The sequence below is a fragment of the Nicotiana tabacum genome, chromosome 3, assembly GCF_000715075.1.
Source record: "Nicotiana tabacum cultivar K326 chromosome 3, ASM71507v2, whole genome shotgun sequence".
In the NCBI taxonomy this organism is placed as follows: domain Eukaryota; kingdom Viridiplantae; phylum Streptophyta; class Magnoliopsida; order Solanales; family Solanaceae; genus Nicotiana; species Nicotiana tabacum.
In genome coordinates, this window is record NC_134082.1 from 206,007,352 (window position 1) to 206,027,047 (window position 19,696).

General features: G+C 35.6%; 2 protein-coding genes across 2 annotated transcripts; one reads left to right on the top strand and one right to left on the bottom strand.

Annotated features, from left to right (window-relative positions):
* Nucleotides 1-906: 906 nt before the first annotated feature.
* On the top strand, nucleotides 907-12,338 carry LOC107822632 (phosphate transporter PHO1 homolog 9). The gene is made up of 22 exons (XM_016649176.2): nucleotides 907-1,671; nucleotides 1,913-2,219; nucleotides 2,309-2,357; nucleotides 2,447-2,518; nucleotides 2,607-2,736; nucleotides 2,854-2,974; nucleotides 3,092-3,350; nucleotides 3,462-3,566; nucleotides 3,663-3,707; nucleotides 8,292-8,484; nucleotides 8,994-9,306; nucleotides 9,397-9,445; nucleotides 9,524-9,595; nucleotides 9,691-9,820; nucleotides 10,158-10,278; nucleotides 10,399-10,657; nucleotides 10,745-10,849; nucleotides 10,939-10,983; nucleotides 11,129-11,278; nucleotides 11,386-11,664; nucleotides 11,743-11,882; nucleotides 12,099-12,338. Exons 1-22 carry the CDS (start codon nucleotides 1,116-1,118, stop codon nucleotides 12,190-12,192), a joined length of 3,594 nt encoding a protein of 1,197 aa, XP_016504662.2. The 5' UTR covers nucleotides 907-1,115; the 3' UTR covers nucleotides 12,193-12,338.
* Nucleotides 12,339-12,413: 75 nt separating this feature from the next.
* Nucleotides 12,414-19,601, bottom strand: LOC107822635 (SPX domain-containing protein 4-like). The gene is made up of 3 exons (XM_016649180.2): nucleotides 18,899-19,601; nucleotides 13,458-13,623; nucleotides 12,414-13,280 (listed from the first exon to the last, which is right to left on the bottom strand). The coding sequence occupies exons 1-3, from the start codon at nucleotides 19,172-19,174 to the stop codon at nucleotides 12,799-12,801; spliced, it is 924 nt and encodes a 307-aa protein (XP_016504666.1). The 5' UTR covers nucleotides 19,175-19,601; the 3' UTR covers nucleotides 12,414-12,798.
* Nucleotides 19,602-19,696: the final 95 nt, after the last annotated feature.

The following is a 19,696-nucleotide window of genomic DNA, read 5'->3' on the forward strand; positions in this document are numbered from 1 at the left end:
AAGTGTTGAGAACTCAAATTGTATTCATGTCCAAACACAACTTTTATTTTCAAATACCATTTTCACTTGAAAATTTTGTTCACTTTTTTTCGAAATTTCACAATTCTTATGTCCAAGCGCCCACTTTTTTGCACTCCCAAACATGAACAAGTAAGTTCCATGTAGTCTGTTTACTTATCTTTTCTTTGCCAAATTTTTTAAAAAGAAAGCTGAAAGAAAGAATAGAAATACGAAAATGAAATGAACCAAAAATAGTATCATCAACGAAAGTGATGCGATGAATATAATCTCTTTACTATTATTTAGAGAGGTTTCCGGTTTCAAGTCTTTGGCAATAGACAAAATGCTAATAGGAAGGGTTCTATTCGACAGATGTTAAAAAGTAAAAAAAACACTAAAATTTGCCAAGAAAGACCAAGTCTAAAGTAAGGTTCATTGACGACCGTGCAACAAATGTACTATCATTTAAAAGCCAAAGTTGACCAATGGTCTTGCCTCCAACTTGTATCTTATGATACTATTAACATTAAGATGGTGGAGAAAAAAAAAAAGAGGTAAGGATTAAGAAGCAAATTAGATCATGGATTTTATTGTATGTATTTATTAGTAATATTTTGAATATATTTTCTGAAAGGACTTCCAGAAAATAAATGGTTAAAAGATTTAATTTGAACACATTATTGCATTTCTTGACACATATTTATTTAATCGAGCATTTTTCTTAATCAATGAGTATTTTACAATGAAACACAATCTTTCTTCTTTTTTGTTGGTTCAAAACACAATCTTTCTACAGTTGGTACGCTTTTGTTTTCAACGACAAGGATGGCTTATGTCATCATTGGTGTTACCACTAAACTCCAAGATGATTAACAATTTTAAAACTAGAGACATTTTATGTTAGAGCGATGTGGCCTAACAGGTTTGGGTAAGGAAGTGTGCAGGCACAACGTTATGCCTGTGCCGAACGATTAGGGAGGTTGTTTCCGAAAGGTGAAAGCCAAATCCAACATTCTTATTTATAGACCAATCTTTTCATTCTAGATTTGGTAAAACAAATAAATTTCCATTTTTTCCTCAAGAAAAAACATAAGAGTAACCAGCTTTGATAAAAGATGAAATTTGGGAAAGAATTTGCATCTCAAATGGTCCAAGAATGGCAAGAAGCTTATATGGATTACAATTATTTAAAAGGTGTATTGAAAGATATCTTGAATTTCAAGAAGAGGAATGCACCTATAGCAGAAGTTGCAGCCACCCCAAAAGGTTCTTTAAAAAGAAGGTTATCTATGTATAGAGCATTTAGTGGATTACAAAGTAGATACAACAGTTTCAAAAGTTCATCTGCGAGTAATAATAATGACAAAGATGATGAAGTTATATTAGTGAATTCAGTACAACAAGAAGGATCTGAAGGTCATTATCAAACTATGTTTCTTATGTCATCTGAAAATGGTGGAGAATATGAAATGGTTTTCTTTAGAAGATTGGATGAGGAATTTAATAAAGTGTTAAATTTTTACAAGAAAAAAGTAGGAGAAGTTAAGGCTGAAGCTGATGAGTTGAGTAAACAAATGGATGCACTTATTGCTCTAAGAATTATGGTTGATAAACCTTCAATTGAAATGGAAAGTGCCCAAGTCAATGATCCTACTCATTTTAGAAGTCCAAGTAAGTCCAATCTCATCTGCTGTTGGCACTTGCTTTGTTTATAATTCCATGATTTGCCATTTAATTTGATTGAATTCTTGATTTTACACTGCCGGAAACAGCCTCTCTGCCTTTTTAAAGGTAGGTAAAAGGTATGCGTACACACTACCCTCTCCAGACACCACTTGTGGAAATACGCTTTGTTGTTGTTGTTGTTGTTGTTGTTGTTGTTGTTGTAATTCTTGATTTTACACAATTATAGGTAGGTTACATATGGAGGCCATTCAAGAAGTAGAGCTGACAAGTGAAGAAAGTCTGGAAAAGGAAGCAACATCAGAGAGAAGAGATACAGCAAAGATGAATGAATTTAGGCCTGCTCCACTAGAGATTTTGGATCATGTAAGAATCAATGTTGAACCCGAAACACCTATTTCGACTTTAAGAAAAGTTATAAGGAGTTCAAATTCGAACTTATCATTTAGCAGAGAAGAGCTCAGAAAAGCTGAGGAACAAATCAGAAAGGCTTTTGTTGAGTTTTATCAAAAGCTTCGACTTCTAAAAAGCTACTGGTAATGGAACATTTTTTTCCCTCAAATGAAGAATTATAGTATTGTTTTTGTCTTCAGCTCAACTCATACTTAACTACTTAATGTGCCAGTTTCTTAAATATGTTGGCATTTTCCAAGATCATGAAGAAGTATGATAAGGTACTATACTGAAGTTGATCACTATTTGGCAATAGAAAGTACTCCTATGAAGTTTGGCCTTTTAATAACCTTGTAATCTATTGATACAGGTAACCTCAAGGAAAGCTTCTAAATCGTACTTAGAGATGGTCGATAAATCTTACCTTGGTAGATCAGATGAGGTATATTTTCCTTCAGTTTCAGAAACTGCATGTTTTCTTCTCAGTTGCAACTGTAGTTTGAACTTCTCATTGATCTTTGCTATCTTAGGTTTCTAAGCTCATAGAAAGAGTCGAGGCCACGTTCATAAAGCATTTTGTCAATGGAAATCGAAGGAAAGGAATGAAAACTTTAAGACCACAAGCTAAAAGAGAAACACATAGAGTAACATTTTTCATGGGTAAGCATGCATCCTTATTAGCATTAACTGAATCCATTATATTCAGTTCGAACTATGTAATATATATGCAAAACAACAACGTTCAGTTTTAGTAACTGATGTACTTTTCACCTATAGGTTTGTTCTCTGGCTGCTCAATAGCATTAGTGGCAGCTATTGTTGTATCGATACGTGCAGGAAACCTTCTACAGCACAAGGGTCGTGGGCAGTATATGGATAACATATTTCCACTCTACAGGTGAACTAACCATCTGTCTTTTACAAAGTTGTATTGATTCTTTCCCCTTGTCGTTCTACATTAAGCGAAACCATGTTTTAAGCAATACATATGAGTAATAAAGTTGTATCGTTGCAGCCTATTCGGATTCATTGTCCTCCATATGCTCATGTACGCGGGGAACATATACTACTGGAGGCGTTTTCGGGTCAATTATCCCTTCATATTTGGCTTTAAGCAAGGAACAGAACTAGGTTACAGACAAGTTCTTCTCCTTGCTTCTGGTCTTGCAGTACTTGCATTAGCTGCAGCATTGGCCAACCTGGATATGGAGATGGATCCAAAAACAAGAAGTTTTGGGACAGTAACTGAGCTAATACCACTTGCCCTGGTGGTTGTAAGTCTAGAAAAAACATTACTTCTTCTTCTACTTTCATTCTACAACTGATCTATATACAAAACGTTCAAAAAAATTCAAACCCCTTAATGATCTTCACTTTTTTTCCAGGTTCTGCTTCTAATAACTTTTTGTCCTCTGAACATCATATATCGTTCAAGTCGTTTCTTCCTTATAAGATGTGCCTGGCACTGTCTATGTGCTCCCCTTTATAAGGTAACAGCAGCTTATTTAATCGATATACAGATTCACGCGCATTAGTAATATCACAGGAAGTACATAGATACTGAAATGTCTTACATCACTTTGTAGGTTACTCTACCAGATTTCTTCTTGGCAGATCAAATTACCAGCCAGGTTTGACACCAGGCTTTTTCCTTTTAAATTGATAATTCAGTCACTGTAGTGTGCAAATTCTGCAATACTTATCAGAAAGAACTATAATGTGCTCTTGCATTTCAGGTTCAGGCAATTAGAAGTTTGCAATTCTATGTTTGCTACTATGTGTGGGGCAACTTCAGAACAAGATCAAATAAATGTCAAGATAGCAGTGTTTACCAAATCTTATACATAGTCGTTGCAATTATTCCCTTTTGGTCTCGGTTTATTCAGGTGTGAGGATTTTTGCACATAAAAAGATGACCATTGTGACAATAGATATATTGACAATTATTTAATATGGTGCATTGTATGATTCATGATATATACAGTGCCTTCGCCGCCTATTTGAAGAGAAAGATTCGATGCAGGGGCTTAATAGCCTCAAATATTTTTCAACCATTGTTGCTCTTGTTATGAGGACACTTTACGATCAGAAGAGAGGAACTTTTTGGAAAGTAATGGCTGCATCAACTTCAGGCATTACTACAGTTGCAAATACTTACTGGGATATTGTCATAGATTGGGGTCTACTGCAAAGGAACTCAAAAAACCGTTGGTTGAGAGACAAACTACTTGTGCCACACAAGATTGTCTATTTTGTTGCCATTGTAAGTGCAGAAGCAGGTTTAAAATATATTACAAACTCTTCTACTGAAATTAAGCTTTTGATGATTGAATTCTAAATGCAGGTTCTTGACATTATTCTGAGACTAGTATGGATGCAGTTGGTTCTTGATATTCAAGAATTACCATTTCTGCACAAGAAAGCATTTGTTGCAGTTGTAGCCAGTTTGGAAATCCTTCGCCGTGGCATGTGGAACTTTTTCAGGTCAGACACATTACTTATTGAGTTTAACTTCTATGCACTAACACCATTATAGATTACATTTTCAGGTCACCTAAAAGATAACTACCGTCCATAAAAAGTGGTGGAGTAGTAACCTGAAAAATAAGACATGTTACCTGTTACAACATATTTGTATCTGACAGTAGTTGTGCTGTTTTCATTGTTCAGGTTGGAAAATGAGCACTTGAATAACGTTGGAAAATACCGTGCCTTCAAGTCCGTACCCCTGCCGTTTAACTACGATGAAGACAAGAGTATATAACTATGTTTAATTAGCTGATACAAGGAAGTTGGAATCCAGAGTACTCAAGACTCAAAATATTTTCTTTTCTCTTGTACAATTCTTTGAATCATTCGTTAATGGTGTTTATAATATAGTTTTGTTCATGAAAATTGAAAGTGAATGTATAGGACAAAAAGAAAGTTGATTCAAGACTCTTGATTAAGGATTCCATACGTATTAAAAATAAAAAATGACAACAGTACACATCTACCGCAAGCAGCCCGGTGCACTAAGCTCTCGCCGGGAAGGGCCGGACCACAGGGTTTTCTGCAAGAGGCTTGTAACCTCCTGGTCACATCTACTGCAACACTCCAGAAGAAAAATCTATAATCAAGAGGCTGAAATGTTCTTTTTGTTTTTGCTTCAGATTTCTACGTTCTAAAAATTGTTGTGTTTGAACTTAATGCACCAAAAACTGGTTTAGATCCAAAAGATACATTCTTTTAGTCTTAAAGTTCTTGCTCATGAAAAGTCTCAATTGAATCGTGCATGATAATTGGTTGACTCTCTCTACCAAGACGTGCTACAACCCAATGCAGCTTTTCTGGAAAAATTTTAGCATTTTCTTAGGCCCATAATTGATGCATGGAATTAGCATAACCACGCGAAAACAATAGCTGAAGAATACAGCTAATAATATACACGAGTCCAGGTTTCTTCGTCGAAAGAGTTCCAGCTTCAACAACGCAATGAATGTTCCAACTGCAATCGGATACACTTGCTCATGAATAGTCTAAATTGATTCGTGCTTGATAATTGGTTGACTCTCTCCACCAAGACATGGTACAACCAATGCAGCTTTTCATTAAAATTCTTATCGTTTTCATAGGCCCATGATTGATGCATGAAGTTAACAAAACCACGCGAAAACAATAGCTGAAGAATTAATACAGCTGACAATATTACACGAGTCCAAGTTTCTTTAACAAAGCAATGAATGTGTGAGGTCCCATATATTTTCAAAATACACATTAATCAGTAAAGACGGCCAACATAATACCCTTGCTCTATACGAATAAAGTTTTGAGGCAAAATATATAGTCTACCCATCAACCTTGTAGCGAAATCTCTGTTACACCCCTCTTTTACGAGAAATCTTTTACGCACTCAATCTTTCAAAAATGTGTCTAAGACACACTACTTTTGACCAAACAGCACTTATGTGTTTACACACACAAAAACATGTGAAGCCCATAAAAAATCATATTTTTTGTCTCCCTCCCCACAGGAACCCCTCCCCCTGCCCCTGGTCTTCTTCCTCAGACCACTCTCCCCCTTATCTTCTTCCCCAAATTGAATTTTCGAAAGAACATATAATTTTAGATCTAAAATTGAGCGGCTTTCGTTGGTTTATTGTTCAAATATTGTAAAAATTATTTATTTGTGATAGATTTAAAAGTTTTAACAGTAGTAATAAAGGTTTGGTGAAAAAATCGGTATAGAAAAAAGCTTGAAAATTCAATTGGGTTTTGTTGAACTCAATTTGTTGCTCGATTATTTTCGACTAGTTGTTTAGACAGTGTGGTTGGATTTTGGTATTGTTGGAAACTTTCTCACAAACAATCACGATGGCAGCAACAATGGTGCTTAAAAAAGAAAATGGAAAGAGCAAGAAGATGGGTTTTAATTGTAATTTTTAATATTTTTCCCCCTTGTTAAAGTAAATGACACGTGTCACAACCCTATTAGGGTATGACTTTCACGTTATCTAAAAATTGGTAAACACAAAAGTAATGTATTTAAATTACTTTTAAAAATTTGACAGAACCCAAATTAGATTGACAGAAATTTTGCCAGAAGTGAACCTTTGTGGTATTGAAAGACCTGATTTTGTGGTTCTTGGATTAAAGCAGCGAGCTTTCTCGAAGTAAAGCAAACATTAAATAAACGGTTTCAAAATTAAATGGGTCGAATTGGAACTGAGAGAAGCAGCCATTGCTTGGTAAATTCTGCCATTCCTCCTCAACCCAATTTCTCACCATTTTCTCCAAATTACACCCTATTGGTAATTACGTCAAACACCTAGTATGCACTCTTTTCCTACCCGTAATTCACCACCCTTTCTCCATCACAGAAGTAGCTAAATCCTCCCTTCATTTAACCAACTCCAACCTGAAAACCTCAAAACCATCAGAATCATTAGTATCCATTTGACAAATTTGAAAATACGCAGAAAATTCAGGTAAAAGGCTCAAATATAATCATGAGGCAAACCCTAATCAAACTTGAACCTTCCGATAACACAAAAAGGAAGTCTTTTAGCTCTTGTGAGCATCAGTAGCTTCGCTTATCTTTCTGCTAAATCTTTACAGTAATGTGAAAGATTAAGAAAAGGGTCTCATCTGTATAAAAATTGTGCATTAGGAGTGAAAACAAAAGAGGTAATTTTGAAGGAATTTGAGGGCAGTAGTGGGAAGATTGAGAGGAGAAATGGTGCGAAGATTTATTAAACCGTGCATTTGCTTAATCAATACTTATTTTACAGTGAAAAACAAATCTTTCTACAGTTGATATGCTCTTGTTTTCAGCGATAAAAGACGGTTTATGTCATCATTGGTGTTACCACTAAACTTCACGAAGATCTAGGGAACTTTCCTGTTAAGTGGTGTGGCGTTCAACAAAGTAGGTGAGAATCATGAAAGCTCAAAATTTTAATCTTTGCATAGACAAAAAAAACATAATGTGATTTATTAGCATATTGTCTAAGTCTTGATAGATAGAATTATCCGATATTTTTGCTAGTAAGAGACAAGCATGTACCCACTGAGTAGTCGCCGGGACCAAACATCACAAGTTGTTATTTGTTGGGACGTCGGGTGCCTTTAATAGCAGTTCAAAGTAGGCCACCTTTGTAGTTCTGTGCATGAGAGAACAAAACCAGCTAAGACATAGTCCCTTTTAACAACTTGATTCTTGACCATATTCTCTTATGATGGCTAGACGCCAAATCCTCTATAAAAGACCAATCTTTTCATTTTTGGATTTGGTAAAGCAAATAAAGTCCCATTTTTTCTCTCAAGAAAAGGCATAGAGTAATCAATCAGCTTTGATAGAGATGAAATTTGGGAAAGAATATGCATCCCAAATGGTCCATGAATGGCAAGAAGCTTACATGGATTATAATTCTCTTAAGAATGAGTTGAAAAAAATCTTGAAATTCAAAAAGAAGAATGCACCATTACCACAAGTTGCAGTCACCCCAAAAGGCTCTTTAAGGAAAAGGCTATCTATGTACAGAGCATTTAGTGGACTACAAAACAGTTTCAAAAGTTCTCCTAGGAAAAATAATGAAGATGAAGTGATAGTAGTGAATTCAGAAGGTGATTTTGAAACCACTTTCTTTGTGTCTTGTGAAGAAGGTGGAGAATGTGAGCTGGTTTTCTTTAGGAGATTGGATGATGAATTCAACAAAGTGCTAACCTTTTACCAGGAAAAAGTAAGAGAAGTGAAGGTTGAGGCTGATAAGTTGAGTATACAAATGGAAGCACTTATTGCTCTAAGAATCAAGGTTGATAAGCCTTCAATTGGAATGCACACAGCCCAAGTGATGGATCCTTCAAGCAATGATAATAGTAGTACCTTGTCTCCAGCATCAGTGGATCCTATTCATTTGACTAGTCCAAGTAAGTGCAGATACTTTGGCTACTATGTTCCTGTTCCATCTTTTTTGGAAAATATTGGGGGGAGGGGATTACCCCTTGCTATATTGAGTATCTTTATTTTATCCTTCGTTATATTTAGGGGTGGAGCAAGCATGTTAAATACGGGTTCAGTCGAACCCAATAACTTTGGTCTAAACCACATATTTGTCTTAAAAAATCCTTAGTACAATATATTAATTTAGAATCCAGTAGCTTAAACGAACTATAATCCCAAACCCCATAAACTTTAAATTCTGGTTACGCCTCTGGTTATATTTGGGGTCATTCATACCTCTGTCGCAACAAAATCATTCCGCATTTGCTTTTGAAAAAAATGGAGCTTCAACCTTTTAGTATAATGTAGAGTGACTTTAAACCATAGTCAAAAGTAGATGTACAGTTTGACATCCCAGCTGTTGGCACTTGCTTTATTGCTAACATCCAATGATTGCCCTTTAATTTGTTCGAATTCTTGTTTAACCCCAATGTAGATAGGCCAGAAATGGAGGCAATTCAAGAAGTTGAGATGAACAGTGAAGAAATTCTGGAAGAGAAAGCAACAAGAAGGGAAAGAGATAAATCAAAGATGAATCCCATGGGTTTTAGGCCTGCTCCACTAGAGATTTTGGACTATGTAAAAATCAATGTTGAACCCGAAACACCTGTCTCGACTTTAAGAAATTGCTGCATGACTTCAACATCAGAATTATCATTCAGCAAAGAAGAGCTCAGAAAAGCTGAAGAGCAAATGAGAAAGGCTTTTGTTGAGTTTTATCAAAAGCTTCGACTTCTAAAAAGTTACCGGTAATGGTGCAATTTTTTCTCCCAAATGAGGACTTATAGTTTTGTTTTTGTCTTGAAATCAACTCACACTTAAGTATTTTAATGTGCCAGTTTCTTAAATATGTTGGCATTTTCCAAGATCATGAAGAAGTATGATAAGGTACTACACTGAAGATTTGGCAATATAAAGTACTCGTATAAAGTTTGGCCTTTTTAACCTTGCAATTTATTGATACAGATCACCTCAAGGAAAGCTTCTAAATCATACTCAGATATGATTGAAAAATCTTATCTTGGTAGCTCAGATGAGGTAAATTTTCTTTCAGTTTCAAAAGCTTTTTCCCTCTCAGCATTATTCCACTTGCAACTATAGTTTTAACTTCGCATTGATCTTCACTTTTTTAGGTTTCTAAGCTCACAGAAAGAGTGGAGGTCACGTTCATAAATCATTTTGTCAATGGAAATCGAAGGAAAGGAATGAAAGTATTAAGACCACAAGCTAAAAGAGAAACGCATAGAGTAACATTTTTCATGGGTAATTATGCATCATTATTAGCATCAACTTCCTCGTCCTATGTAATCAGAGGTCAAAAGGAGGATTTAGGGTGGATTCTGCCGGTTCAACTGAACCATTGTTCAGTTTGAACTATGTAACCATATGCAAAATAAATTTGTAAATGTATACATATAATTATATCATACTCATTTGAATCAATCAACTCTAGATCCTTGATCGCCTCTATCAGAGGTTACAAAAAGTTGGCTTAGTGCATCATAACCAGAGTTTTAAGAGACATCTGGATTGACCTGTCATCTCACTTTCATCAGAACCATATGTTCATTTTAGTGGCTGATATACATTTTACCTATAGGTTTGTTTTCTGGATGCTCAATAGCATTAGTAGCAGCTATTGCTGTATCAATACATTTAAGAAACCTTCTAGAGCACAAGGGTCGTGGGCAGTATATGGAAAACGTATTTCCACTGTACAGGTGAACTGATTAACATCTGTCTTTTACAAAGTCGTATTGATTCTTTCCCCTTGTGTTTCTACATTAAGTGAAACCATGTTTTAAGCAATAAATATGAGTAATAAAATTGTATCGTTGCAGCCTATTTGGATTCATTGTCCTCCATATGCTCATGTACGCGGGGAACATATACTACTGGAGGCGTTTTCGGGTCAATTATCCCTTCATATTTGGCTTCAAGCAAGGAACAGAGCTCAATTACAGACAAGTACTCCTCCTTGCTTCTGGTGTTTCAGTACTTGCATTGGGTGCTGGACTCTTCCACCTGGATATGGACATGGACCCGAAAAAACGAAGTTTTGAGACAGTGACTGAGCTGATCCCACTTGTCCTGGTGTCTGTAAGTCTAGAAAAACATTCTACAACAGATCTATACACAATGTTTCAAGTTACAAACCCCTAATGTTTGTAAATCTTATTTTTCCAGGTTCTGCTTCTAATAACTTTTTGTCCTCTGAACATCATATATCGTTCAAGCCGTTTCTTCCTTATAAGATGTTCCTGGCAGTGTCTATGTGCTCCCCTTTATAAGGTACCAAAAGTTTGCGTGAGAGATATAGAGATGCGCATTAATATCACAGGAAGTACATAGTTACTAAAATGTCTCTCATCATTTTGTAGGTTACTCTACCAGATTTTTTCTTGGCAGATCAACTTACCAGCCAGGTTTGACTCAAAATTTTTCTTTTTAAATATGAAACTTCTATATTATACCTAAAGAGGATTCAAGAAGTTGATAATTCAGTCAGTGTAATGTGCAAAATTTGCATTACTTATAGGACTATAATGTTCTCTTGCATTTCATTTTCAGGTTCAGGCAATTAGGAGTTTGCAATTCTATGTTTGCTACTATGGGTGGGGCAACTTCAGAACAAGATCAAATAAATGTCAAGAAAGCAGTGTTTATCAAATCTTATACATAGTCGTTGCAATTATTCCCTTTTGGTCTCGGTTCATTCAGGTATTATAATTTTTGCACACAACAAATCATCATATTCCCATTTCCCACTATATATATCTTGACAATTATTTAATATGGTGCATTGTATGATTTCATGATATATACAGTGCCTTCGCCGCTTATTTGAAGAGAAAGATTCGATGCACGGGCTTAATAGCCTCAAATATTTGTCAACCATTATTGCTCTTGTAATGAGGACACTTTATGATCAAAGGAGAGGAACCTTTTGGAGAATAATGGCAGCATCAACTTCAGGAATTACTACAGTTGCAAACACTTACTGGGACATTGTCATAGATTGGGGTCTATTGCAAAGGAGTTCAAGAAACCATTGGTTGAGAGACAAACTACTTGTGCCATACAAGATTGTCTACTTTGTTGCTATTGTAAGTGCAGAAACAGGTTATATCATAAAGCTCTTCCGGTGAAAATTAAGTTTTTTAATGATTGAACTCTAAATGCAGGTTCTTAACATAATTCTGAGACTAGTATGGATGCAGTTGGTTCTAGATTTTCAAGAACTACCGTTTCTGCACAAGAAAGCAATGGTTGCAATAGTTGCCTGTCTAGAGATCCTTCGTCGAGGCATGTGGAACTTTTTCAGGTGGAAAGCATTATCTATTTGAGTTTAACATATATTCAATGACAGTGTAAAGAAACTTTTACATAATCAAGTCATCTAAAAGATAACAACAACTAACTGTCCATAATAGTATAGCAGCTATTTGATGAGTTAGCCAGCTACTTGTGTATTTATTTGACATTTTGTAAAAGATAGCGTGCTTCTATCTAACAGTAGTCTGCTGTTTTCATTGTTCAGGTTGGAAAATGAACACTTGAATAACGTTGGGAAATATCGTGCCTCCAAGTCCGTACCACTGCCTTTCAACTACGACGAAGATAAGAGTCTATAGCTATGTTTAGCTGATACAAGTCAAAGGAACCCAGAGTACTCAAGATAAAATTATTTTCTGTTTTCTTGGTTGCCCTTTTCTTGTACAGTTCTTTGATGCATTCATCAATGGTGCTTCTAATATTAGTTTAGTTTTCTTCGTGAAAATGCTATAATATAGTTTAGTTTTCTTCATGAAAATGCTCTTTACGTTCTGTATCAAAAACATGAAAACACACCAGATGATCCACACCACTTCACATCTATTGATCAAAAATTATGACACAGAGTCAAATTTACAAATAGGACACGTAATAAACTAAACACACAATTAATAGAAATGGTAGCACGAATAACTAGAGTGCTCGAGATTTGTAAAGACTAACTTTGATGATCCTAAACATCTTCCGCTGAATGTATATCTTTAAAGGTTTTGCCCTCTAAAGTTCCAAACAAGAATTCTAGATAATCAAGCTTTTGCAATGTCACGTTAGTGCTAAAGTTACAGATGGAGCGAGCAATTTATTCCAGAACAGTCGTATACAATGAAGAAGCAAACCATTTTATCTCCCTCGGTTAACAACAAACCACTGAGCAAAGACCAATAAGCAAACTACAAAGGTGAATTCTATTCTGGTGGATGGGAATCCTCTTGATCTGTCTCTTTATCATTCTGAGAGGCAACCAACTGGTCTGAATCAGAGTTCTCTGCCGTTATAGCGCCCGTGCTATCATTATCTTGGTCACCAAAGATATATGAGAATGATAGTGGATTATATGTGGAGCTTGCCTTTTTCAGCCCCTGAATGGCTTTGATTGCAGCAAGTGTACTTCGATATATATCCACATTTTCTTCCCCAAGTGGCAATGCCGGAGAAATGTTTGAAGCATAAGAAGTAGTTCCTCCTGTTGGCCCTTCTGCAGTAGCATCTGATTCAACAACTTCCGCTTCCAAAGGAAATAGGAGTTCGAGATTTTCCTCACACTCACGGACTAATCTATTTAGAGGCTCCGTTGTAAAGAAGGGTTGATCAAGAGCAAGTTGTGTGAAAGGAAGACGCAACAATCCCCCAGTTCGTTTATCAAACTTCTTCAAAATCTTAACAAGACCTAAGTGAACAAAACAATTTGTTTTAGAAGGCTGACGGTACCTACCTTCATAAAATTGGAAGAGACTCTACTTCAGGTTGTTATTCTGCAAAAACTAGCAATACGACACTTGAAACACAAAAGCCTGAGCAGTGATAACTAAAATGTATGCATAAAACAGTGTAAAAGCTACAGTACCTGCAAAATTTAGAGAGCTGTAATTTTTCAGAAGAACCATCTCCCCGTGTATGGCAACAAAGTCTCTACGTATCCCCATCATCTCATCACTAAATTCACTGTCTTTTGCGAGAACTCCATCTCTGCCACTCTTCTCCTTCACTCTTTCAATTCGCTCCTTCAATTCCTGGAAGAGAAGTAGATGAAATTGGATTAATTCCCACACTAAAACAATTACGATTGATACCCACATATTTGAATATTTAATTTATTTTTCCACTTTTGAAGCTTCACGTGCTTACTTTTGGGCATATTTTCTTGACCAATCCTTTCCAATCCCTACCTCTTCACCACCAAGAAAAGAGAGAGAGAAACAAAAATACAGTACCTATTTTCAGTCCCCTTCTGAAACCCCATTTGAGAGATTCAATCCAAGTTCAAATGAAAAGAAGTCCCCTTAACAATTTCAGACCAAAATACATTTCCTCACTCCTCATCTACCGCCACAGTTTTTTTCAAGTGGACACCGCAAGCGTCTTCATCCTCCACAACATAACAACAAACCCAATTCCAAACTTCAAAACATCATGAAACCCCTTAAATCGACCATATTACTGTATCGCTACCTCCACAGAATACCAGCAGTGCTATTATTGTTAGATTGGTAACCAACATGTTTTGCTAGCACAATCTAAAGCATATATGATGATCAAATAGGCAGAAACTTTTATATAATCAAATATTAAAAGTTAGAGTATGGTTCACTGTTATTGTTCAAATCAGTGGTACTGTCACTTTAGTTGAGATCTTATAGCAATCTGTTATTGTGTTATCATTGAGGACGGGTTTTTTTTTCACTTAGCTTTTCATGTTCCACCTTCTGTTAGGGATTACTTTGTCTTATTTATTTCCTTTTAAGAAGCTCTTGATAGACAAAGAATCAGGACTCGCATATATTATTTAGGATTTGGGTTCTCAGATTTCTCTTTGATAGAGTAGATTTGAACTTTGTAATCATTCAACCATTTGTTATTCATAACATTATGCCATTTAGCTTTCAAGTTCTTTTCAAGAACTTCTTAGCACAATGTTATTTCTGACTTGATGGGCACAAAGGCCGGAAGAATGGGGCTACTAGAATCATGCATAGGGTACTGGAAAGTAAAAGAATGAACCATCAGCATGCTAAAAGCACAATACATGCACATGTATAAATATCATATATCATTTTTTTTGGTACATGAATAAATATTATGTATCACATAACTCCTTAGTCCTTTCACCACCAAACAATCCACATAAAAGACTAAGGTAGGTATCAATTTTCCACCCAAAGCGTGAAACAACTAAGAGTAACTAGGGAAATCAACTCCATCCTTCCAAAATTAATCCTATTCTGCTTAATACAAAGAAAAAGGAAACAACTAAGCTCATTATGACATCCCACCAAAAATCGTTATCCAGACAAAACATAGCCTCAGCTTGTGACAACTTGTAAAAAGCTAGCCTTATGGAAACTGAGAGACACAACTTAATCAAATTAAAGAAAAAAGGGAGAGATTGACAAGCATTAGTTATAAGAGACTGCAAATGAGGAAAAATCCATCCCAATTAATTGATGCTCATGCAAATGATAAAGACAGACTTCAAATGTCTAGCGTATGGCTCATACTCTTCACCTTGAGTTCTTTTTCTCTACGACGAGTGCTTCAATTTTAAATTTCAAATGTTTACTTCTCACCCTACAATAGTTTTATATAGGCTGAACACATATGGAGGCACTTAAAGTTGGCCTAATTTTTCGTTTAGACAACTAAACTTAGGGGTGTTACTATTAAGTACTTACAGTACCAGAAATTTGTTCTGGTTAAGCACTTCTTGCTGAGTTGGCACATCGAGTGAGTTTAACTCAATATAAGCGCGTGAGGACCCCAAAAAACAGATTCTTTTTTTTTCCTTTTTTTCTCTCCACCACCACTTCCACCATTGTCTCCCCCATTTTTACCGTTGTTGTGCCTCCACCATTGATTTAGCTCGAAAGTTTGAACCAACAATTGTCCCTGTTGATTGGAATTGAAGTGAAACTGTGTTCTTTCTTTGAAATCAAACACCATTAATGGGGCCTTTAGAAAGCCTGAAGGTTTAAAATGGGTCACTTGATTTGATGAAAATTTGAGAAATTAATGTTAGTGTTGTCTTCGGGTCTTCGTGGGGAATCTTTAGCTGAAGTTATAACAAATTTGGAGGAGTTTCTCTTGAAATTTTGGATTAAAAGCGTGGCTCTGGAACAAGAACACGCATGAAGATAGTGAAGAACACCAACAACACTGATTTCAAGAACACCAATGTGTCCTTTTCTTTCTTCTCTTTTTAGTTAATAATGTGTCCTTTTTCTGATGGGCGTAAATTATGTTTTTTTTTTCTTTTTGAGATTTTATTTTTCTTTTTGTTTATTAAATAGATTTTAAAGTAGTTTTTCTTTTTCTTAAATTCAAAATAATATATGTCCTTATTTAATTCATCATTTGTCATGTCAGCAACAAGTGTATTGCACACACTTGGTAAGTTTGGCCAATTGTCAAAAAGGTGTCTAATTGGAACAAATTTCGGGGAGTTTACGTGCTCATTAGAAACACCCCTAAGCTTAGGTGTCTAAATGAAAAATACTCCAACTTTAAGTGTCTCCATGTGTTTAGCCTTTTATATAAAGAATAGAAGTTGATAGATGCAGCTTTTAACTCCACAAGTTGTGCTCAACTTTAATGTACGGCAGCAAACTTGTAGATTTAAATTGCCAGTACAAGTATCCAGGGACCAACTAGTGTATAAAAAAGAATCTGCTAGACTGCAACTAGCATTGACTCTTAACATGACTCATCACTGACTTTTAATATGGGTTTAAAAACTAACAGTGACAAGCCATTAACAAATGTAAGCAACTTGACCATAAATTTAAGCCATCAAAACATTGATACAGTTGCTAGTATATTCATGTGTCAATTGTTTCGAGTATATTGAACTTTACAATAAAGAAGCATTGGCAACACCTAAAGAAGCGAAGTCTACAATATAGACAGCACCATCCCATTGTGATTGAATTGAATTCATAAGCAAGTTCAAATTGTATATTCAATATTTAGGTGTCTATCATTCTTAATCCAATACTTGTGCCCACCTGAGACCCATGCTTATTAACAAACAAAAATTACAGTTGAAAATTGGATAATGAACAGGCATATGTGGGAGTGGGACAAGAGAAAATAAACCGCCAATCCCTTGCCAAACTGGGCAATATCATACAACGATGAAACTATACACAGAGGCAGATCTACAATTTGAAGTTTATGGGTTCATACAACGATCTCGAGTTAATATATAGTAATAATTGAGTTCACGACAAAATAATCAGAGGTATATATATATATATATATATATATATATATATATATATATATATATATGTATATATATATATATATATATATATAATGAATCCATATGTCGTACTCTAGCTCTATGCTAACTGGCAGCACAATCAAATTTGGAGGAACTTTTCTTAGGCAACCAAAGTTTAGGGATGCATGTTGCACCCATTTGCAACACATGGAATTTCCTATTTCCAAGTCCTCCTTTTTGGGAGAGGTAGTTGTGAGAGGGGGAAACCATATGAGTGGCTCCATCAAGTAAGTCACCGGTTTACTCTTAGAATTTCGTGTCTTTGGTGTTGGATGAATACTTAACATTTGGGACCCAGTGGCGGACCCACCTTATAGGAAGGGGAGTCAAATGACACCCCTTTGCAGGGAAAATACACTGTCTAGGTAGATAAACAAAATCATATGCATATATATTATGTGTTGACGCCCCTTAATTTTCTCGTATGTTTACTTTTATATATTTTGATACCCCTTAATGAAAATTCTGGCTCCGCCACTGTTGGGACTAAATTCATTTTCTGAACAATCTGGTCATGCAAGTTCATAATTCCAGACTTCTTGTGGTAATTGATGCTAAACCAGTGGCAATAATGTGATCTACCTTTTTTGTTTGGTTTGCCCAAAGAAATGCTGAAATGTTTTCGTAAATGAAAGTTTTGTCTCCAGAACGCAAACTAATATAGGCTATTATGTGATACTGCTTCAAACTTTCTGTGCATCTTACCGCTAATCTTTCCATATTACCAAATGTAAAGCAATATTTTTAAATGCCTTTTGGTCAAAATCGGTATAACAATTTGTTCAAACATGTTACTTTAACAATTAGAATAATATGCACCTGAATAGAGTAGAATGATATAGATGATTCATACACCTGATTTGAGAGAAAGGCACAGTGAACGATGGATTGACCGACTTATTGTATGCTAATTAACTACATAAACCAAGGTGGGTCATGTTGATTAAGCACCCAAGGACGTGGCCAAGTGATCAAAGAAGTGAGCGAAAACCTTGGGGTCAGGGTTCACTTCCAGCAAAAACAAAAAAAACTAGGTGATTTTTTCCTATTTACCAAAGTTTTGGCGGGTAGAGTTATATATATTTGTGCTGGTGGAAGCTACTAGGTATTCGGTGAAATCAACGTGTGCGCCGACTGTTTTGGACACCACCTTTATAACATACAAAAAAAAGGTAGGTCGTGTTGACTAAGACAGGAGGAGTGTATAATTTAAGACATGTAGGGCCATTTCCTGAAAACAGTTCAACAAATTGGAAAGGCACTTAGGTGGAATATGCCATCAATATGCTCTTATGCTTCAGCTTAACTAAGAATATTCCCCAGGTAGTTCCTACGATACCTTCTCCCTACACCACTAATTTATTTGTTTCTGCACATATATATCTCCTCTCTCTTGCTGCAGCTATCTATGGCAGGAACACACTATTAAGTTCTTGTCACCCCTCTCAAGCTTTTCATGATCCCATTTCCATCTATTTCTCTTTTTTGTACTTCAAAGTATGCCATTAATTTTCCATAATTTCAATTGATTGAGCCTTTGCTGCATTCAAGCTTTTATTTTGTTGCATTCAGATGAGACCTCAACAATAATGATTTATCATACTCTTGGACCACATAAAACTCCATTGTAACAAGCAGTACAAGTAAAACCCTACTTGACACCTAATCATTCTTCACATTCATGATCCATCAAAAGTTAGAATCTAAACTCAATAATGGAAACTAAATAGTAAATTGAGATAATCTGCAGTAAAAAGAAATAATTCCTTCCAAATTTAAAGTAATCACGAGTAAACAGTAAATATCACACCTAATGCGAACGATTACAGCATTACTAATGTAAATCAATAGGTAAATAAAATTCAGCAAACAGAAATTCTAAAGAACTACAAAGAAATTGGAGCGAGAAGAGCACAAAACAGAGGATTCATATAGCCGATCTCAATTATTAATTGACTGACATACTAACATACGTATCAGTAATTAAGAAGAAAAAAGAAATTAACCTGGAAGCGAATAATAAATTCCTCCTCTTTATCGACGTAGAAATCGTTGAATTTGTCGAGTTCCTCATTCAGAATTCTAACGAACCAGTCCTGCAAGTGCGGCGGAGGAAGAGGAGGGGGATTGTCACCGCCGTCGGGAAGATTATCGCCGGTAGCCGGGATAGAACGGAGGTGGTGCTTGAGAAGCTTCTTCAAGGGCTTGTAACACAAATACTTGTCCCTCCATTCGGGTAGGGTTTCTTCTAAATGCGTTGTAAATTCTTTCCCGAATTTCATAACAAGATTGATCACTCAATTTTTTTCTCAAACACAAAACAATCAATTTTATTAAACAACTGATCGAATAATTTTATTGGGAATAATCTGATGTGATCATGTGATGAAAGAATAAAAGACGTTACGAATATTTTATTGAAAGATACAAAGGGTATGTAGCAGAGGTAAACGCTGTGATTATATTTTGGCTTATTTTGATTTGCTTTTTGGATTTTTAAGAATATAATCCAATAAAGATAACTATGAATGATACCCAGATGCGAGAAATTGTAAAACCTTTGTTTATTCTGTAGGCAAGTTGTGGAGTTGGAATCTTTTCTTTTCACAACCAACCAATGAGCAAACTGAAACTATTATTTTCTAGTATTTTCATTTTTCAGTACTGTGACGAAAAAAAAAGGAAAAAAGAAGCATCTGAGTTTTCAAAAGGAAACCAAAACGCAGATGCTTCGTGTTGGAAAGTCAACTTGGGAATTTCGTACTGGCTTTTTATGTGCAAGAAAGAATATTCATTGTATTCAA